The 20,798-nt window shown below is 33.6% G+C and overlaps 1 protein-coding gene across 6 annotated transcripts in view; it reads right to left on the minus strand.

The window, feature by feature from the left end:
- The window catches only part of LOC111018256 (vacuolar protein sorting-associated protein, putative (DUF1162)), an 89,544-nt gene that overhangs the window by 29,439 nt on the left and 39,307 nt on the right, over positions 1–20,798 (minus strand). The window contains exons 12-21 of one of the 6 annotated variants that reach the window (XM_022294272.2): positions 19,299–19,362; positions 15,619–15,720; positions 14,492–14,686; positions 14,295–14,422; positions 13,097–13,247; positions 10,400–10,495; positions 10,191–10,292; positions 9,675–9,733; positions 9,455–9,554; positions 31–216 (exon numbers count right to left, since the gene is read on the minus strand). In XM_022294272.2, coding sequence (XP_022149964.1) covers positions 31–216; positions 9,455–9,554; positions 9,675–9,733; positions 10,191–10,292; positions 10,400–10,495; positions 13,097–13,247; positions 14,295–14,422; positions 14,492–14,686; positions 15,619–15,720; positions 19,299–19,362 — 1,183 coding nt within the window. Of the gene's footprint in view, positions 1–30; positions 217–9,454; positions 9,555–9,674; positions 9,734–10,178; positions 10,293–10,399; positions 10,496–11,651; positions 11,801–13,096; positions 13,248–14,294; positions 14,423–14,491; positions 14,687–15,618; positions 15,721–19,298; positions 19,363–20,798 lie in introns of those variants that run through there. The other 5 variants (XM_022294271.2, XM_022294273.2, XM_022294274.2 and 2 more) reach the window with 5 other exon arrangements.

Raw genomic sequence — 20,798 nt, forward strand, 5'->3', positions numbered from 1 at the left:
GCAAAGAACACCCAAAAGAAGGAAATCAACCTCCAAATCTCGTAGTTGAATATCAAAGTGATCGTACAGATTTTGAGGCTGAACTGTAAAAGCAATATCAGAGGCCAAGATTGAATCACTTAAGCCTTTTAGCATAACAGATTGTTCTTTAAAACTTGAAGATAGTAAGCTCCAATCATATTTCGATGTCACACAAAGAGCCCCCAGTTGCAGTACCTGCCAGGAAAAGGATGGAAAAACAAAACTTGGCTTAAAAATCTATATGTAGAAGTATGGTTGCAACAATATATTGATTCTAACTAAATAAGCTCCTGCTTCTTTGTCAATTCCTTTACAAAAATAAACATAATAAAGCAATTGCAATTCCTTTACAAAAATAAAGATAATAAATCAATCACCACTTTTCCCACTCTGACCACTTTGGGCATTCTAAAAACAGATAGGTAAAATATAGAGAGGTAAGATAAATTTGCCTCAAGGGCTCAATAAAACCAAATGTTTTGATGATTACAAACGAAGTATAAACTGGTAATTAGAATGTTTCAAAGTATCTATAGCATATAGCTCGAAAAGACAATTTCGATGCCTTTTGAATCACTCAAATTAGAGCTCAAATGAAGAAGTTATGGTCAAAACATATTGGGATAAAATCCTACATGGCAGGTGAAGTGGACAAGTGGACCACTCAAAAGTTGACACGTGACATCAACAAATATATTTTGCTAACGTGCATCCAACAATCAAACGAATGAAAGAACGACATGTGATGCTTTCAAACATGTAGGAATCAACAATTTCTACAAATCTCTCAATTTCTACAATCACTCTCAATCTCCACAATTTCTTACCATCTCAATAAATTTTCTTTATTTCTTTTTCTTATCTTTCTTCTTATCTACACTGTTCATCCTTTTTTACCCTAAATTCAATGGCTAATGGATCCAATGGCTAACTTCTGAATATCACTCTCTTTGGAGGAAGGTAGTAGAGAGTATTCATGGTTTAGATTCTCTTGGCTGGTTCACCTCTCCGTGTTTGTCCATTTGTAAGCGCTGCCCATGGAGCAACATTTCTACACAGTGGCATTTGGTCGAATCTTTCGTTTCCTTTAATCTCGGTTGTGGCAGCAAAATACTGTTTTGGCACTCTCGTTGGATTACTAATAATCCTCTAAAGGTTAGAATTCCTAATCTCTTTAAAATTTCACCTCTTTCCCTCGGCAAAGTGTCAGATTTATGGGATCTTAATACTCATTCATGGCATTTTGGGTCAAGAAGATCCTTAAAAGACAATGAGTTAGTTGAATGCAAGATCTCCTGGCCATATTATGCAAGGTTTCGGATAGTGCTGAGGCTGACCATCGAATTTGGTATTTGGAATCTTCAGGTTTTTTCTGTGTTTCTTCCCTAAACAGAATGAAAGATGCTTCTCCAATGCCTAAAGATCTTTTTGCTGCATTATGGAAATCGAAGTGTCCAAGAAAGGTTAATGTTTTTTCTTGGATTCTTCTTCACAGGAAGCTTAATACCACAAATGTTATTCAGAAAAAGCAACCTTTTTTCTACTTTGCTGCCATCTATCTGTGTTCTTTGCAAGGAAAATGGGGAAGACTTAACCATATCTTTTTCCACTATTCCTATGCTACTATTGGGTGGTCTTCTCTTTTTTCTCAATTTTGGGTTGACTGGGTTTTGGACTACAGGGCAGAAGCTAATTTGCCTCAATTGCTATGTGGATTTCTTCATCCTTCATCTATTGTGCGGGCTTTGTGGATTAATGCTGTGAAAAGTTTTCTTTAGGAATTATGATTTGAGAGGAATTTGAGGATCTTCGAAGAAAGCGTAGAGCTACGCTTGATTGTCTCAATTACGCTAAGTTCAAGGCTTCTCATTGGTGTTCTCTTATGGACTCCTTTTCGAATTAGTCCCATGTTCTTATTTAATAATTGGGGTGCTTTTATTAGTCCTTTGTAATTACTTTTTTCTTTCGTTTTTCTACATTTATTTTCACTCTTTAAAGAGTTTGTATCGTTGAACATTTTGTTCCTATTCATATCTTCAACGAAAAGTTAGTATCTTAAAAAATAATAATAATAATAATAAAATAAATCCAATGGCTAAAATTCATCCTTGAAATTCTATATAAAGCTAATAACTTCATTCTCATCAACAACAATTTATAAAGCAAAAGCTAGTTTTCTTTTCTTCATCGTTTTGCTCTTAAAATATCAAACTCTTCCAGATTTTCACTCCCTCCTACACATAAACTTGCTTACCTTTTTGTCAGACATATATTGCAGCTTTTTAGCCATTACATAAGTGCAAAACTTATGTATTTTTATTGTGGTATTTGCATTTTTTATTTTTAATTGCGCTTTGTATTAAGGCGTGGGTACACCTTGGATTGAGAGAAAATACAGTTGGTTGGATCTTGAACCAATAAAAAGGATGTGAGGCTTCCCTTTAGCCTAGGATAAAAAGATGGTCAATTGATTTGGTTGTCACACGTAAGAAGGCCGTTGCAGTAAAACACTAAGGAGTCCTGGGGATTGAAGTAGGAATTTACGAACCACTATAAAAATTTCCAACGTCACTTCTTCCCTTCTCTTTTTAATTTCTACATCATGCTAGATTGCATGATAGGATTGTAAAACTAATTTACACAATAACTCTTCTTATTGTTAATCCTTTTTTGTGTTGACTGCTTAATTATTTGTTGTGCTTGAATTTATTTTTAAATTTGAAAAGTTGGTAGGTAACTCTATTTAGTGTATTCACCCCTCTAGTGTTGCCATTTGATCATACAAAGTTTAAGTAAATATTCCATGTTTCAAAGAGGCATCTTTAATCATGCCCAACGGGAGTCCTAGAAAACTGTATTTTGGGGCTTAACGGCAGAACAATTCACCTTTGTGGCTGAACAAGGTAAGTCACGTTTGTAATGCATGTGGCCATGGTTAAAAATAATTTTATAGGACATATAAGTACAGTGGGTAAGTCTTACCAGAAAAACTAATTATAAAACAAACGAAAAATGAATCCCATTTAAAATCCAAGCGCATATATATAGTAAGACTCTTCATAGGTACTTCAACCTGGGCCAATCTGCATAACATTCTTAGACGTAAGCTGAAACTTAAACCAAAGGACTGGTCGCCACAGTTTTCCAGAAAATCAACAGCAAACAAAGAATGTAAATTTTTTATTCACAAACTTGATAGACAGGTGTTTCATAGCTAGATGTACCATGAGATAGGCTAGTAGTAGAATTGAACAAGAAAATTTAAGAATTCTTCCACATATAATCTTACAAAGATATACTGACTCATTGGGACAGTACTTTAAAATCTATTTTTCTTATTTATTTACATTAAGTGGCGTAGCCCAATGGGGAATGTTATTTAAATTCGGAAAACTTACAAATGAAAGGAGCATCCTCCCTTATATAGGCAAGGGCTCTAAAACAGGGGCTGGGAAAAGAATGTTGGAGATTCAGGCCATATTCGAATTTGGTGATAGCCACTGTGGAGGTCAACTTTGGAAAAGAATGTTGCACCCCCTAGTTGGTCTAGCAAATCACCAATTCTACGGATACGGAATCTATATTTAACTGTAATCTCATTGATGACCCTGCTATCAACGCACATCCTCCACGACCCATCCTTTTTGGGTGTTAAAAGAGCTGCAACGGCACATTAGCTTAAACTAGGTTGGATGTGTCCTTTGGCTAGAAGGTCTTGTATTTGCTCATTAAGGATTTTATATTCTGCTGGACTCGTTTGATAATGAGGTAGGTTGGGTAGGGTGCCAATGGGGACAAGATCTATCTTATGATAGATGTCTTGGAGGAGAGGTAAATCAGAGGGTATATCCAATATGTTAGGGAATTGATCAATCCGAGTAAACGTTTCTTGGACTAGGTTTGATTCAGATGAATAAAAGTTTTAAACAACTAGGCCAAGGATAGAGGAATCACGCTGGAGCATCATTTGCTTGCCACTATAAAGATGGAACAGTTGACCCTTATCTTTATTTTTATTGTTAAGACCTTGGTGTGTAGTCAATGGTAGTAATACCACTTTCTTTGCCATCCATAAGAACTCATAGGTGTTGCAACGTCCTTTGTGAATGGCTTCAGTAACATATTACCACGGGCATCCCAACGAGACATGATAAACGTCCATATCAAGGATATCACAAATAATACGGTTTTTATAAATGTTTCCAATGCACAAAGGGACAGTGGATATAGCTGAAACTTGAGCTTCACCCCCTTTCTTTATCCAACCAACTTTGAAAGGTGTTGGATGGGGTGAAGTTTTTAGATTCAGAGTTGTAACAAGCTTGTTGGAAATGATATTCTCTATGCTGCCACTATCTATTACGATATTACAAAATTTCCCATTAATTGTGCATCGAGTCCGGAATAGGGAATGGCGTTGTGGGAAAGACTCGGTTTTAGGTGTCAGAAGAAGTCGTTCAATGACACAAGAAACATGTTCTCCTTCATTCCAAACTTCCTCATAAAAACCAAGATTATGTTCAACCTCAATATCATCTGTGTCGTCCACGAGATTAACAATTTTTCATTGTGGATATTCATTAATAAATAACCAACCTGTCCACAACGAAAACATTTACGTAATGTCGGCCTTGAGTAGGCAATGGTCATTCAGAGTTTTTATCACTATAGTTTGGATGGCTCAAGTGGTCAATGAGAGCCAATGTAAATAGCAAAGGATTTAAAGGGAATGAGTTCAAACCATGGTAGTCACCTATCTAGGATTTAATATCCTACGAGTTACCTTGTCAACCAAATATAATAAAGTCAGGCGGTTGACCCGTGACTAGTCAAGGTGCGCGCAAGCGGGCCTGGACACATGGATTTCAAAAAAAAAAAAAAAAGGTGTACCTTTCTTGTTAATATTCTATCCATCCCAAACATTCCTCCGCTAGTATTGAATCTTGAATTTGTTCGATTGTTGTTCTTCCACAATCACGACAATGGCTATGGCCTCATTAAGGTAACCAATTAGCTGCAATTGTAAATGCTCCTTGATGTTTGCCCGCAAACCACTAATATACCGTGCTACTTGATATTGGTCAATCTCACCATGATTTGTTCTTGCTCCCAATCAATAAAACTGTAACAACCCGTATTTTCTAATACGGTCATTCTGACAAAATACGGAAACTTAACTTTCAAGAAACCTTAAGAACTAAAATTATTCAGCGGAAGCAATTTCTTTACAGAATTTTTCTAAACTAACTTAACTAAATAGGAGGATGACTTTCAAACTCATGCCACTATGCTAAACTTCACCTTCTACCAGAACGATCATTCAATCCTTCATCTGAAAAACATTTAGGAAAACAAAGATGAGTACAAAAATACTCAATAAGCAATTTCCATATCGAATTTCAAAATTCATTTTCCTTTCAAAACATTCATAAAAAAAAGAAAAATACGAACATATCAAAACTTTTAAAGTCCTTTAAAATATTTAATACAATTTTCACAACTTTCAAAACAAACTAAATTTTCAGAAACAAAGTCTTCAAATAAGGTAAAATTTTCAGTCAATCAAAACAAACTTTCATTCTTTCAAAACAAACTTTCATTCATTCAAAACGAACTTTCATCTGATCAAACTCAAAATCCTTCCAAACAAACTTTCTTCCAATCAAAACTTTCAAAATTCCTTCTAAAACATTTGGTACAACTTTCAAACTTTCGAATAACTAAATCATTCAAACATTCAAAACAATCTTACATTCATTCATACTTTCAAAATCAGAGTGGAAGGTTGCATTATTTGGGTAGCCTACAGAACATAGGTTACCCGTCGGTAACACTAAATCAATCAGAAGTTTCTATCAGAGTTGTCGAATTAATATCGACCAGAACAGAGTTGTCGAAATAATATCGACCAGAACAGAGTTGTCGAAATAATATCGACCAGAACAAAGTTACTTAAGTGTGAGGCCATGTGAGTGAATAACACACACAGGAATCTTCATTCTCAAGGAATGCCAAACCACAAAAGTGTCTTCCCACACATAAACCAGAACAGAAATCCATCAATTCCAAATTAGGCTACTACCCCAAATAAGCAAAACGTTCCTCAAAACAAAATCATGGCATATCCGGATAGCCCTATCAAATCAATCAAAATATCTTTAAAAAAAATGCAAAACAAATACTTACTTTCAATATTAAATTAATTCAAAACATTGAAATAATTTAAAACAAACTGTATCAATTCTCCAAAACATGATTTCAAATATTTCACAAATAAACAAAACATCAATTTCAAACCTTTAAATAAATTTAAACAAAACTTTATCAAATCATTTAAGAATACTTCAAATACTTTGCAAATAAACATAATTTCAATTGCCAAATTAGTTTTCAAAATCCATAATAAAACTTCTTTCATATGCAAAATATCAATTTCAAATCTTCCTATCAAATCCAAAATACATTTTAGTTTTTTGAAATATGACAAATCACTTACAACACTTTTCGAAAGGATACGGTAAATCACTTACAATACTTTTTCGAAGGGATATGACAAATTACTTACCTCTTTCAGAAATCCTACGAATCTAATTTACTTCTTCCTTGGTAGTTGTCAACTTAGAGGCCTAGAAACAACCAATATCCAAAATCAATTCTTAAATCCTATCAAAGGATTTAAAATTCAACCAATTACTAACCCAAATCTTATCTACCCAATTTTCTCATTCAAAACACTTTTTTATCTAAAATAATTAGGAAAGTATGGATTTGGGGCTACAAAACCAGATCTGAAAACTAGGTTAAAATGCCTCTAAATTCAACAATAACAAATTTTAAAATTAGAAGAATCGATATAAATCAATACGAACTAAATTTACAAAAAGTTTCTCAATAAAACCAGCTTAAAAACCTTCTAAACAATTGAAAATTTGGAGATTCTAAATCTTAAAAATTTTTTGTTTTATAAAATAAAACTTCAAAGAATTTTCCATAAAACAATTAACAATTTACTAATTTTTATAGAAAAATCAGATCTGAAAAACCGTATATAAAACCTTTAAAACTTGGTAAAAACATATAATTTTTCCGGTAAAAATCATAACAACAAACTATAATTTATAGGATACAAATAAGTAAACTTTTTATGCAAAAAGAGTCTCAAAATAATCCAAAAACAATCTCATAAACAAAAGATTGAAACCAAAAACTCTGGAAAATTTTTAGGGTAAAAAGTCCTTAAAATCTTTTATTCTAAAAAACAAAGGCTTCAAAACTTTTCCCAATAAACTGAATTAAAGAACTATAAATCAAGAAAAATAAAACTAAAACAATGAGGAAGAAAATCTTACTGATCTTTGAGAAAAAAAATACCAAAATTCTTCTTCTTTTCTTTTCTTTTTCTCTTTGACAGAAAACTAGGTCTAGCAATTTAAGAAAAATAAAACCTAGGGTTTAAGGGCTTTTATAATAAACCCTAACGAATCCTTATTTAAAAAGAATAATAAAATTATAAAGATTTAATAAAACTCTTTCTTTTTATTTTTTTTTAAATACCAAGAACAAATTATCTTTTAAAAAAATAATTTCTAAAACAAAAAAGTTTATCTTTGAGAAAATAAAAGAAAACAACTAAAAAATAATAATTAAATATATATATATATTTATATATTTTTTTCGATTGTTACAGAAACTCTCCAGTATACTCCGCTATTGCAACTTTGATATTTGTTGTAAATAATTTGTTCATAGTTGATATGTAAAACACTTCCCTGCATCAACTTCTTCATCTTCTCCCAAGTTGTTCCCACCAAGCCGAAGCACCACCTTTTAACTTGAAAGCCACTAGCTTAACCTTCTTGTTGTCCGCTGTATTCATATAATTGAAGAAGTTCTCTACATTCTTGATCCATCGAAAAAATCCCTCAATATCTATTTTTTCATCAACACTTGGTAAGTCTATCTTCATCTTGAATCCATTATTTTCTTGATAATGTTGATTATAATTCCTAGGATTCCTCCAGTCTCCTTCCTAATCAGGTACGTCTTCTTGAATCCACATAGATTTCCTGCTGTCGCCAAAAAGGAAGGTGCATATGTTGGTTGTAATGCAGATCATGTTGTTCTTGCACCCTTCTTGGAGCAACTAAAGGTTCTTCGACCAATCTTGGTGCAGGTGGTAACCGATCTTGATCAATCCTCTTGATCCAATCTTGTAGGATTTGGTTGTAGATTCATGGTGACCAGCCGAGTAATGACATCATGTAACAATTGTCATATCTCCACCACATTCTTTTGGACAATTTTTACCGTGGCTTCAACCATCATGAGTCGAGTGGTTGTGGATCATGGAGAGAGGACGAGATTTGGAACCGCCACTTTTTGGACAAGCAAAGAATCTCCAATATTTGAAACATCCTTCTTACTTGAAGTATCGAGCCTAAGAACAATGGTGCTCTGATACTGCTTGACGTAGCCCAATGGGGAATGTTCTTTAAATCTGGAAAACTTAAAAATGAAATGACCATCCTCCCTTATATAGGCGAGGGATCTAAAACAAGGGCTGGGAAATAAGCCTAACAGCCGCAACTAACATATAATATAACAGAAACTAACTAACAAAGCTTTAACTAACAACCCAGCTAACTAAATAACATATTGGTCTACATAATTAATCCAAGTTATTATAGTGAAGAAGATACTATTAGTAACTAAAAATACGAAAGCCACGTTCTTATTGTCAGTAAAGGTAATTGACCATCTGAAAACATACAATGGTTGGAAACCCTTTGAGAATGTGGTAATTATTGTATTCCCACGTGACAGGATTTTGATTATGATAAGAATTTGATTAAAGAAGAGCTTAATGTTGGAGTGATTGTAAGTTGTGTAGCACCTTTTCAAGACAACTAAAAGGAACCAGTTGAACCATGTATGTTTGGAAACCCTCTGAGAATGTGGTAATTATTGTATTCCCACGTGACAGTATTATGATTTATGATAAGAATTTGATTAAAGAAGAGCTTAATGCTGGAGTGATTGTAAATTGTGTAGCACCGTTTCAAGACAACTAAAAGGAACCAGTTGAACCATGTATGAACAAGCTACAAATAATTGCATCTTCAAAACAACAAGATAGGAAAGTGCAAAAGACATGAGCATCTGGCTCTTGGGATATATGCTATAGTTGCCCTAAATCATATCCACACTTGGTGGCTCAAGGGAAGTACTCTTAACTATTGGTTGTTTGCCTTCCTAAGAACATTTACATCCAGTATCAAATGTACTCCTATATAATTATTTATGGAAATTAAGAACGAAAAATATCATTCCTCTCTCAACACAGTAAACTTCAGGTGTCTTTTAATGGAAGTGCGAAAACCTGCATTATCAGAATATGTACATAAACTTGCAGCAACAAAACAAGGACATTTACCAAGTTATTTTGTTCTGAAGGAGTATTCCAAGGAACATAAACTGTAATACCATTGACAGTAATGTCCCACATAACTCTCTTATACCTTGACATTATGCATCTGCAGGAGCAAAAACAACAAAATGTGACACTCTACATATGCAACATATGAGACAACTGGATATAGACTACAACAATTACTAAATTACCAAGTCATGCAATAATTATAAGTTAAACTTACCGAGCCTTGGAAAGCAGTCGAGCTTCGGCATTTTCAATTCCATTTAGAGTTGAAAGAACCTGCAGGAAGAAATGGCCAAATATCAGTTGGGGAAATGAGGCATATCCACAAACCAAGGGAAAATGAGGTTACAGAAACAACCTCCAATTATATTGATCATAGAAATAGAATAGTATAAAAGGCTCCAAGCTAGAAAGTTTCAATTAAAGGATAAATTATACCAACTTCTGGGGGCGACCTTCATAGTTCAAATTTCACACCATGATTTCAATAAAATACAAGATTCCTTTGCAGATATGGCCATGTTGGAAGGAAACAACAACAATAATTTAAGGGGAAAAAAAGAGAATATTTCAATGAAAACAAAAGCCAACTAAAATTATTAATTATCACCAAAGTTATTGACACAAAAATGGAATCACGGTTAGGTATAAGTCGCATAGTCCTACTAACAGCTCGAAACACAGATGTGTACATAAATTGAGAACACCACGAGGAAGTTACATCTTTCGTTACCCTTCTGTGAAGAGATTGGAAGGACTTAAATCCATCAAAAAACTCCAACAAACAAAGAAGAAACTTGGCATCGTAAGTAACTTCTAATGGACTCAGCATCACCTACAAGCAATACACAGGAAATATCACTGAAGAGAAGCAGACTTCAAAGACAAGAATCAAGATGGGCATTTATTCAGCATCAAATAAGCATATCAAAGTAATAGCACCTTTACAGACAGGTTAACCTCTTGTTTGGGTGACACATCAACTTGGAAACTACAGGAAGGACCACCAGTCTCTTCAACGTCTTTCTCACAAAGAGGCTGCATATAAGAGAGAAATGATGTTTAGGTAAACAAAAAATTATTTAAAAGATATTCCATTTATACTATATTATAAGGTTTCAGCGTAATAAGTTCTAACTTGTATACCCAAATTCTATAATTCTTTCTATATATAAAATTATAGAGTCAATGACTCAATATTGTCATTTGTTTTTTACAGAAAAGAGAATATTTTATTAATCAAAGCCCTCTTTGATAAATGGCTTTGGAGATTTCATATCGAGAAGATTGCTTTATGGAGAAAGGTTTTTGTGGCCACGTATGGATCTACCCAATTTGATCTCAAACCGGTGCAAAAGTCTAATGTATCTTCTAACAGCCCACTGGAAACACATTGTCCTTAAAAGTAATCTTATTTACTCAGACATCCATAGCAAGGTTTCAGACCCTTGTCCACTGTTTATCCCTGATTAGTTGTGATATCCAACCCAAAGGATGCCTCTATAGAAGGTTTATAGGATGAAAAAATATCTCTTGGGCTATGGGTTTTTGTAGAAACTAAAAGGATGACGAAACAAGTGAGCGGGCATCTTTTATCTCTCTTTTATCAACGTATAAACCCTCCAACGGAAGCAACTATTGGGCTTGGAATTTTGAAAAGGGAGGTCTTTTTCTACTAAATCCTTGGCCAACAGACTTACATGGGAAATATCTTCAAACAGTAATTACATTTACAAGCTGATTTGGAACGAGAACTACCCAAAAAATATAAAATTCCTCCTCTGGAGCTCAGAACACACTTGCCTCAATACCCATGACCGTGGGCAAAAAAGACATCCATGGATGGCACTCTCCGAATTGGTACAGTTTTTTTTTTTTTTTAATAAGAAACAATTTCACTAATGGTATGAAATTACAAAAAGAGAAGAAAACCCCAATCTACGAGAGCTACATAAAACTTGTCTAATTTGTTAAAAGAGAGGAAAGTTATATAAGTGAAAGAGGGCTGAGCATTAAACTTGTCCAATTTGTTAAAAGAGAAGGAAAGTTATATAAGTGAAAGAGGGCTGAGCATTTATACCATGAAGTTATTTAGGGGTTCTTGTGAATTGAATCTAATTCATTGAAATTCTGTCCAGTAAAATGGAAGAATTATAAATCTAAAAAATAATAGACATGAATATCATAAATGTACCCATCTCAAAACTCATCAAAGGCATAGTTCCCCACCCATGAGCCACTTAACCATATTCTGTATTCGATGGTTTCAATAAATCCCATACAATAGTTCGTCTTGGACCAGATGTAGAACTATCCTCAATGGTTTCGGTTTGTGTAGCCATAAATAATCCTATACAGCCAAAAAAAAAAGAAAAAAACTAAAGCGTCAAGAAAATGGTCAAAGCATCAACCCACATCTTTGAAGATTCTTTGATTTCGTTCTTGTCAGTGACTCATAAAAAAGCTCGAAAATAATTCATTAAGCTTTTTTCCCCTTTGAAAGGATGATATCCAAGGACGCTTGACAGGTAGAAAATAAGTTGGTGCAGTTTGTGCAAAGCAAAAAATAAGTCACAGGCAAATTTTTGTCCACTGCCTTTTCACTTCGAAGATATGGTCACAAGTTATTACAGCTTTTAATTGGTCTTTGGCCCTTCCCTACAAGTGTGACAGTTTAACACTTATTTTAAAAGACCACCCCTTCCTGGAAGAAGACCACGTGGATGCACATCAGCAGAGCCATTATTTGGGTTATTGGGAATGATCATAATGCTGGAATCTTTCAAGGCAAAGAAAGACCGGCCGAATGGCTACTTGATCTCTCCCTATTTTTGGCTTTATATTGGCATAAACATGTTATACCTATTTGCAACTACAGTTACAATTCTCTCCTATCCAATGGGAGAAGCTTTTGTAATCTCAATGAATGGGTCTTTCTCCCTTTTCTAACATTTCATAACAATTTTACGAAAAGTTCGTGTTTTTATATTTTTTTCTATTACTCATCCATATCTTTGAACAAATTTTTGTTCCTTTTCATTCATCAATGAAAAGTTCGTTTCTTGTTAAAAAAAAACAATGAATTGTAGCTTTATTAATGAGTTAAAGACTATTGCAAAAGCAATATAAAATTAGAATAAAATAGCAAAATGATTTATATAATTGAGATATAATTCCCATTTCTAACAAGACTCCTATTGAGTTGGAACATATTTCTAACGCTATGATTTCAAAATAAATTCAAAATTATCAAATTAAAACTGTATCTTCCAAGAAATATCTTTCTAACTAGACACTTCCTAATTAGTGCCACATCTTCAAAATTGTAACCTTCCCATGGCATATTAGCAAAGACCAATGATTTTATCCCAAACCTAAATGTCCTCCAAATCTTCAAGCACTCATCCGCCTCCAACCATAAAACCACACCAAAGTTCCAACCACACTTCTCCAAACACTAAAAATTACCTTATAATCAAAACTACTATCTACATAAGTACATATATGCATATGCTGAAATATACTACCATCACATTAAATACATGCATATCAATATAATAAAGCTACAAAGAATCTCCAATTCATTTCAATCAGAAGAAACAGAAAGCTAAGCCCTACAAAGAAGAGAAGAAACACAACCATTCTTAGAAAAATTAGAACTCTCTGGTTCAGTGGATTGACCATCTCTATAGAATTGACTAATATATTGATGGTTGCAGCTTCCATCCAAATTTTACACTCCACCATTGTCTTGATGAATATCATCTTTGCAACTTCTTGATTATATTTGCTGACGAAAAAATAATTACATCATTGACATAATTGTAGAAGGAATAACATCTTCATATCAAAGTAAAATAATAATCATTTTCATCAATCATTCAAGAAAACTTAATAACAGGGCCAAGCCTTTCATGAAGAAATCTATTAATAAATCATTCAACAAAACTTAGTAACAGAAATATGCCTCTCATGAAGAGCTTGACTCAACCTATTCGGCCACTTACCTGAAATACAATTACTAATTTACTCTGTACCTTCTTTACAACAAAATACTGCAACCATAAACCATAATCCCCATTTCGGCTCAACTGACCTTAGAAGATGGGAAATTATTTATTCTGATTTAATGTTAAACCATAGTCCCCATTCTGAGGAAAACAGTTTGTTACTCTGATTCTAATATAGCAGCAACGCCTTCAAAAATTGATAAATTCAAATACAAGATGTTTTTATTCTTTTTTTTTTAACCATAAAAAATTTTCATTATATATGAAAAGAAAAAATATTCAAGATACAAACCCCAGAGGGATGAAGGGAAAAGATAGGAAAAAAAAAACTGGTAGATAAGCTCAACAAGGAGAATTACAACGATTAAGAAAAGAAATTTAACAATACAAAACCAGAAGCCACCAACGAAGAAATTCAATTATGCCAACATCAAAACTTAGATATTTTTTAAGAAAAGGCTACATCCATCTGCATAGTAATCATAAATGTTGTTTCATAAGTTTAACGACAGATAACCTAGAAACTCAGCAACGAGAGAGTTTCAAAGTGTCAGATTGATTCTGTATATTGAAAGATATTTACAACTCTATTTTTTCCTCATCCCAGTAACTTAGGGATCTTTCTTTAACTTCATAAGGGTTTTATGCTTAAGATATATATCTCATTCTTGCTTCCCGCTTTTCTATAAATAAAAATAATAATAATAAAAGATCATTTAAAGGAAAAAATGAGTGCTGTCATTTTTTTCAGTTGCAATGAACAAATCTTGTGCATAGAGCACAATCAACTCTATTTTACTGAGACTCAGAAAGTTCGGAACTCATACATGCTCAGTAAAGTTGCTGATATCTGATGAATGTCAATTTTGATGGCACAGAAACAGATCCTTTCTTCATCAGCAGCACTGACGTTAGATGGAACTTGAGGGTGGAATTTGGTTGCCTCATATATGTCCTACAAAGACAAGTGAAAGTATTTTGTTTGTCACGGACAACAAAAACCAAAACAAAACAAGACAAATACCTTGACAATATCATCTGAAATGACTCCAGAAAATTGACATGAATCTTCAGTACCCCCAGCACCTAACATACCAAGGGATAGCCAGTTCAACCATCCCCGAGGTTTCCTCATTGAACGATCATCGACTTGTGACTTCTCAACAGCTGATTGTGTAGCAGTAGCTACCATTTCTGGCCTCAAACTGCCAAATAGATGCTAGTTGATCCATTTACAATAAGTTTAAATAAGATAGAAAGTGAGAGATTAATAAAGAACAGTAATATCATCTAATTTGCTAAAATGGTAGAAATCTTGCTCAAACTATCTTTTTATAAAAAAGATACGACCATTTCATTGTTGATGAAAGAAGTTCAAAGGATACAAACTCTAAGTAGGAGTGAAAAGAGAACTAAAAAATAGAATGAAAATAAAGACGGGGTATCAAGACATCAAAATTTATATAAATATCCTTGAAGAAATAATTAATAATCAAACTAGAGAGAAATCACCGCTTGACTGAAGTCTCAAAATATTAGAGAAATCAATTCATTTAGGACAGGTAGGAAAGGGTGGTTGACAATTAAAGTTCCAAAATTAAACTACAAAATAAAACATTCAAAACTTTAAGGAAGTTCTAAATACAAAAAAATAATTAGAAGGATCATTACAGAAATGCATATCCTACTTCAAGGCTAAAAATGTTATCAGATAGAAGAACACGAATGAAACTTCTGGAATACAATAATAATCAGAAGCTTCAGGAAATTAATGGAAGAGAGGAGGAAGCAGCAGAGGATGGTGTGCTAGAAATGAGGAAAGAAATAGAAGTAAGGTTAGTATGTCACACAATGGATGCAGCAAGATGAAGAAAGAAAGAAAAGGGCAAACGCATTTGAAAAACAAGTAGGAAGTTGAAACCCAAAGACCAGATAAATAATTTACGTCTGATTCTTATCAGAAGCAAGAGATCCTGACATTTAACTGTAGAATTATTTCAAAGTTTCAACTGTGCACCTCAGTGAAGAAAGTGACCCACCTAGATAAAGAAAACTCTACGTGTGCCTAACAACATTGAAATGGCCGAGTAAAATAGAAACATGCTTCTGGTATCAATACTATTTCTTACTTTATCCATAAGTTCATGTTACCTGTAACTCACATTCAGCAGCCGATCTATAACTTAAAATATCTTCTATATCTGATTCTTTCTCCATTACCTCCAATTCTTTAAGAATGTTATCATCAATTGACTGAGAATTGAAACAATGGACGTATCAGAGTAAAAAAATAAAAATAATAAAGAAAACAACATTGAAGGACTGAATATCCAAATCAAATATGTAAAATGAGATCCCTCATTGTTACTAAATAAGATGTGCAGTCTGAAAGTCAAGAGGTAAATAAATATTAACGATCCTGTTGCAACGTAGTTTCAAGAATATAAATTGTCACATGGAAAAGTTTCTTCTTAACATTAGCTCATTTTCTCTTTTACATTTCCAGGAAAATGGCCATAAAAAGTTCTGTATATCTTGTTCGAGATATTTATAGTTTACTATATTTTTTGTCAAATGTAATAAATAGTAAATAATACATCTAAGGCCCATTTAGTGACATTTTCATTTCATATTTCTAATATCCATTTCCCGTTTTCTATTTCTTGTTTCGTATTTTCAAAAAACGAAATAACACAAACATGCTTGGTAATAATATCAAACATGTTATTTGTTCTCTCTAATTTATTGAAAAAAAGAACATCGTTGTCTTCAAAATTATTAGTTCAAAAAAAAAAATTACTTTCACAAATAATTTAGTGCAGACTTCTTTAAAAAAATACAAAATTATTTTACATATATGTTTATTATGTATTCTTCAAGTAAAAAATTGTTTAAATCACACCTTGTTAATGGATTAGTGGATTACAGAAATTCGAGAAATCTATATATATTTTTGCAATTATAACAAGTGATCCTGATGATATTGACTTCTTTTTGTCCTTAATTTTTAACAATATATCAAGTTTTCCCTGATAGAATAAAAGAGGCAAAGATGAAAAGATATACAAACTCCTAGAATGAGTGAAAAGAGAAGAAAAAACAGAAAAATAAAAATTCTGAGAATAAGGTATAAGCCACCCCAATTAAACAAGACATAAATATTTTATATCTAAATGCTCTTGTAATTACAACCTAGACCTCGTGCATATTACAACTAATTGGGATTGTTTTTTGTAACCCTCGGGCCTTGCCAGATATCTTCATCTCTTATCTCCTCGTTAATATAATCTTTAGTATTCTTTCTAAAAAAAAATGATAAAGCCACCTCAATTAATAGACATCAAAAAAGCAATCAATAATTACTCAAGATGTTGGAGAACGTCAGAATCATCGTTTTCTTTTTTCATGTCAATATTCAGTTAATTGTTGGCCACCCCTATTCAAGATTTTCAATATTAAGTGGGTGTTCAACAAAGAAGTAGGCAAGAACATTTCTCACTTGTTATCAGGACCATTGTTTTCTCCTCATATCAACCTTTTCTGGACTAATGCCATTAAAGCCATAATTACGAAAGTTTGGTTTGAAAGAAATAGGAGAATTTTTTAAGACAAGAGAAGATTTTGAGAGGATCATTATGACTTAGCAATCCTGAAAGCTTCACAATGGTATTCTCTCTGCAACATGTTTTCTCTTTACTCGCCTAGTCACATTTGTTTGAATTGGGAGGCTTTTATTAACCATCATTAGCTCACTGCAATTTATTTTTTCCTTTATTTTCACTCCCCCGAGAGTTCATATCCTTTGAACAAATGTATCTTTTTATTATATGGACGAGAAGCTCGTTTTTGGTTAAAAAAAAAATCAATCAATCAATCAAAAAAGAGAAATCCATGTGCTTAGCTAAGTTAGATCACTCTCCCAACCTTCAAAGCTATGCCTCAAAAATTATTTAATTGTCATCAAACTATAATTTATTTTTTTTTAACAAGAAACAACTTTTCATTGATATATGAAAAGGAAAAATGTTCAAGATAAAAAACCTCAAAGAGGGTGAAAAAAGAAAAGAAAAGAGAGAAGAATAGAAAAATAACGAATAAATATCGCAACAAGAGCAAGACAAGCTCAAAAGAGATAAAAGCATTCTAAAACAAAACTTAGAAAAACTGCTTGCTGCCGAGCTTGGGAAAACAAACTAAAACCAGGGACAACAATTGCATGAGGGCCACAGCTCGCCCGAAATCCTACCCAGCTTTTCAGGCCATCCAATCTTCGGCATTCCACTGACGCTCACCTCACGCTGTGAAGCAAAGTCGGACAAGGGAGAAATACATAGAATTGATAGGGAACCGTAGCCCAGTGGCTAAACCATGGGGAGCCCCGAGTAGGTTCCTTAGCACCAAAAACAAAGACCAAACTCCAAAAAGAACCAAGTAGAAGATAGAGCACAAGAACAGACCGCAACCGAAATTCTAATAAGGAGAAAACACCAAATACAAAGCCTCAACGTTGTCTTCAAAAAGCCTCCATATATAAAACCACTAAATGTCAAACCACATGCTGGAGAAGACTTTGAAAACCTCAACCAACCAACCGAACTAAAATTGCAAAGCTTTAAAATATGCAGAAGGCATAATTGAGAACATTCCAACCTTTCGAACAACTTAAAACTCAGAGAATAGATTCAATTGGGACAAGGGTAATCCCCATTTCTTCAAAAAAGGAAGGAATGGTTGTTTGTTGTGGGAGAACAGGTTTCTCATCTTCTTTTTGCTCGTTAAATAAGGATTGAAAATCATCCGCATAGGAATGCTCAGAAAAGTCCTCAATTGGGATGTCTGACTTTGGAGAAGAGTCTAAACTACTAATACTAATTGCGCCATCCTCATCTCCAAAATCATTATCCGAGAATTTTATGGAAGATGATTTAAGAGGCAAACCTTCGTTAGTGGAGTGGATACTGCCAATGGCCAGAACATTTACCTTATCCGAACAATCTTTACTAACTACTTCTCGTTCTTCAAAGAAAGCCTTATTAAGGTTAACTTGAACCCCTTCAACTACTGAGGGCTTTGCAAGCTGATTTCCAAAATTAGTATTAGGCTTTTTACGAGAGTAGTAAAAAGGAAGGGGTTGAATTAATTGTTCATAATTCTTCATACCCGGTGGAAACGGGTTGCCCTTTTGACTTTTGGTTCAAAATAGCTTCTGCATTTAGCTCTTGAAAAACAGTAGGGCCAATAATGCCCACTTCTTGACCAATGCCCACTTCTTTTCTAACCATAGGGGTGCTCAACTGACTAGCCACATTGTTTGTGCCAACTGCTGCGTTTTGAGTAGATGAGAAACGTTGCCAAATTGAAACTGTTCGTCTGCCAAGACTTCATGCAATCTTTGGATATCCAAAAGATTTGAAGAAACTCCAATCAATGAAGTCTTTTAAAGCTGAATGGAGAGAAAAGACAGCTTGAAAGCTTCATCAAACTATAATTGCAAATCCCAAACAAAGAGCATCCTTGGGGACGAAACAAACCCAAATAAAAACTTCTTCTTTTTGTTCTTAAATCAACGATATTTTGGCAATTATTCTCTTTCATTAAATCCCATTTATTTAAAAAAAAAAAAAAGGAAAGCAATTAAGTCCCTAAGAACTATCGCGCTTTAGTGCACCTCGAGCTCAAAAAACACTGTGAGCAACCAATACAACCGGAATATTTAAACTGATAGATAGAAATTTTTGTGCTACCTGACAAGAATAAGCAAAAATTACAACTGGAGCATTTCAGCCTAATTTCTGCAGTTTACTATCAGAAATGAGGAATGATCAAATTACCTGGTCGTTATGAAGAAACTCCAACTTTTTCCTGTACAAATTGACATACCTCCGACGATAGATTCTGTAGTTGAGAAACAAATAAAAGTAACAATCATTAAACAAATAAAATCCAACCAAAAACACTTGGTAGACAACGAAAGGTTTCCGAAGCCAAAGGCTCGAGAAGAATTTCCAAAGGCTGCTTGTGTAGACAACGAAAGGTTTTTGTATGGGAAAAATGAAAAGTCTCTCTCTGACAAGTTAGAGGTCGTGTGCGCACTAAATAAAGATCGTTTAATTGCTCCTATGGTAATTGAAAAGTCATTGAAAGATGGTTGCTTAAAGAACAACACTTTTTAGGTGGAATTGAAGGTATTACCGAGCCTCCCAGCTTTAATGCTCATTAAAGACTTTATTAATGCGGCAGACATTTATCAAGCCATGGATTCAATTAAAGTTTAAAAGGAAGTCTGAATAGCTTTTCCTTTTCTTTATGCATGAAGAAATTGAAGACTTATTGATCCCTTACCGCATCTTTATACCAGACGTAAGTGTAGGGTCTTTGAATCAAATCAAAAGTCTCATTAACATGACTCCAAATTCTTCTGAGGAGTTAGTGGATGAGGTTACTTTAAATTCTGAATTGGAGAAAGCTTGGGTCACTTATTCAATGAGGAACTCTCTCCTCCATCCAATTCTCTGATAGTCCTCTTTTCAGAAACAAAAAGAAGACCATTTTCGCTATTTTGAAGAAGTAGGGATCACTCTCATTGAAATTAAACCTCGAATTTGAGCTTGTACGGAGGAGACAGTTCCTCCATCCAAGGAGGATCCAAATGGAGTCAAACTGCAGCAAGGGTTCGAAAGCTACCTCTTTGATGGTTGCTTCCTCTGCTGAAATTGAGGTCTTGAAAGAAGATTTAGATTCATCTTTCTCAAGGAATTATTCATTCAACTAACGATGACTTTGTCAAAGAGGCATTGGATGAAGAATTTTCAGATTATTCCGAGGATCACGAAGTCAGCGATAGTAGCATTGATTCTGATTTAGAAGTTCAATGACATTGGGGAATTTTATCCTTCTTTAATTCGTTATTCCTCTTTATTCAGAACCTCCACTCGACTTTTTAGACATTATTGAAGTTTTTTTTTTTTAATACTTTTCAGCTCTTCAGATATTTTATTTTTAATTAAGTGTTTGTTTTGGAACCTCTTTAGCAAGCCGTCAGTTTAGGAAATGCAAGTTTTGAAGAAGAAAGTTATTCAAGCCTATGCTGATTCAGATTTTTGTTATTTCATTCCCAATAGGTTTTCTTATGTTGCTTTCATTCGCAGATTGTAGGTTTTAGTTTTGGTTATTTGTTTATGCTCTCGTATTTTCTAGAGCTTTTTCTTTGTTTGGTTGCCTTCTTTTACCTTTTTTGGCTCCCATTGGAAGTTAATATCTTCAAACATTTTTCTTTCTTTTCATATTATCAGTAAAAAGTTTCTTTCTTTTTCCAAAAAAAAAGGAAAGTA

Source organism: Momordica charantia, assembly GCF_013281855.1.
Source record: "Momordica charantia cultivar OHB3-1 chromosome 6 unlocalized genomic scaffold, Mcharantia_2.0 BLBB01000006.1, whole genome shotgun sequence".
Classification (NCBI taxonomy): Eukaryota; Viridiplantae; Streptophyta; class Magnoliopsida; order Cucurbitales; family Cucurbitaceae; genus Momordica; species Momordica charantia.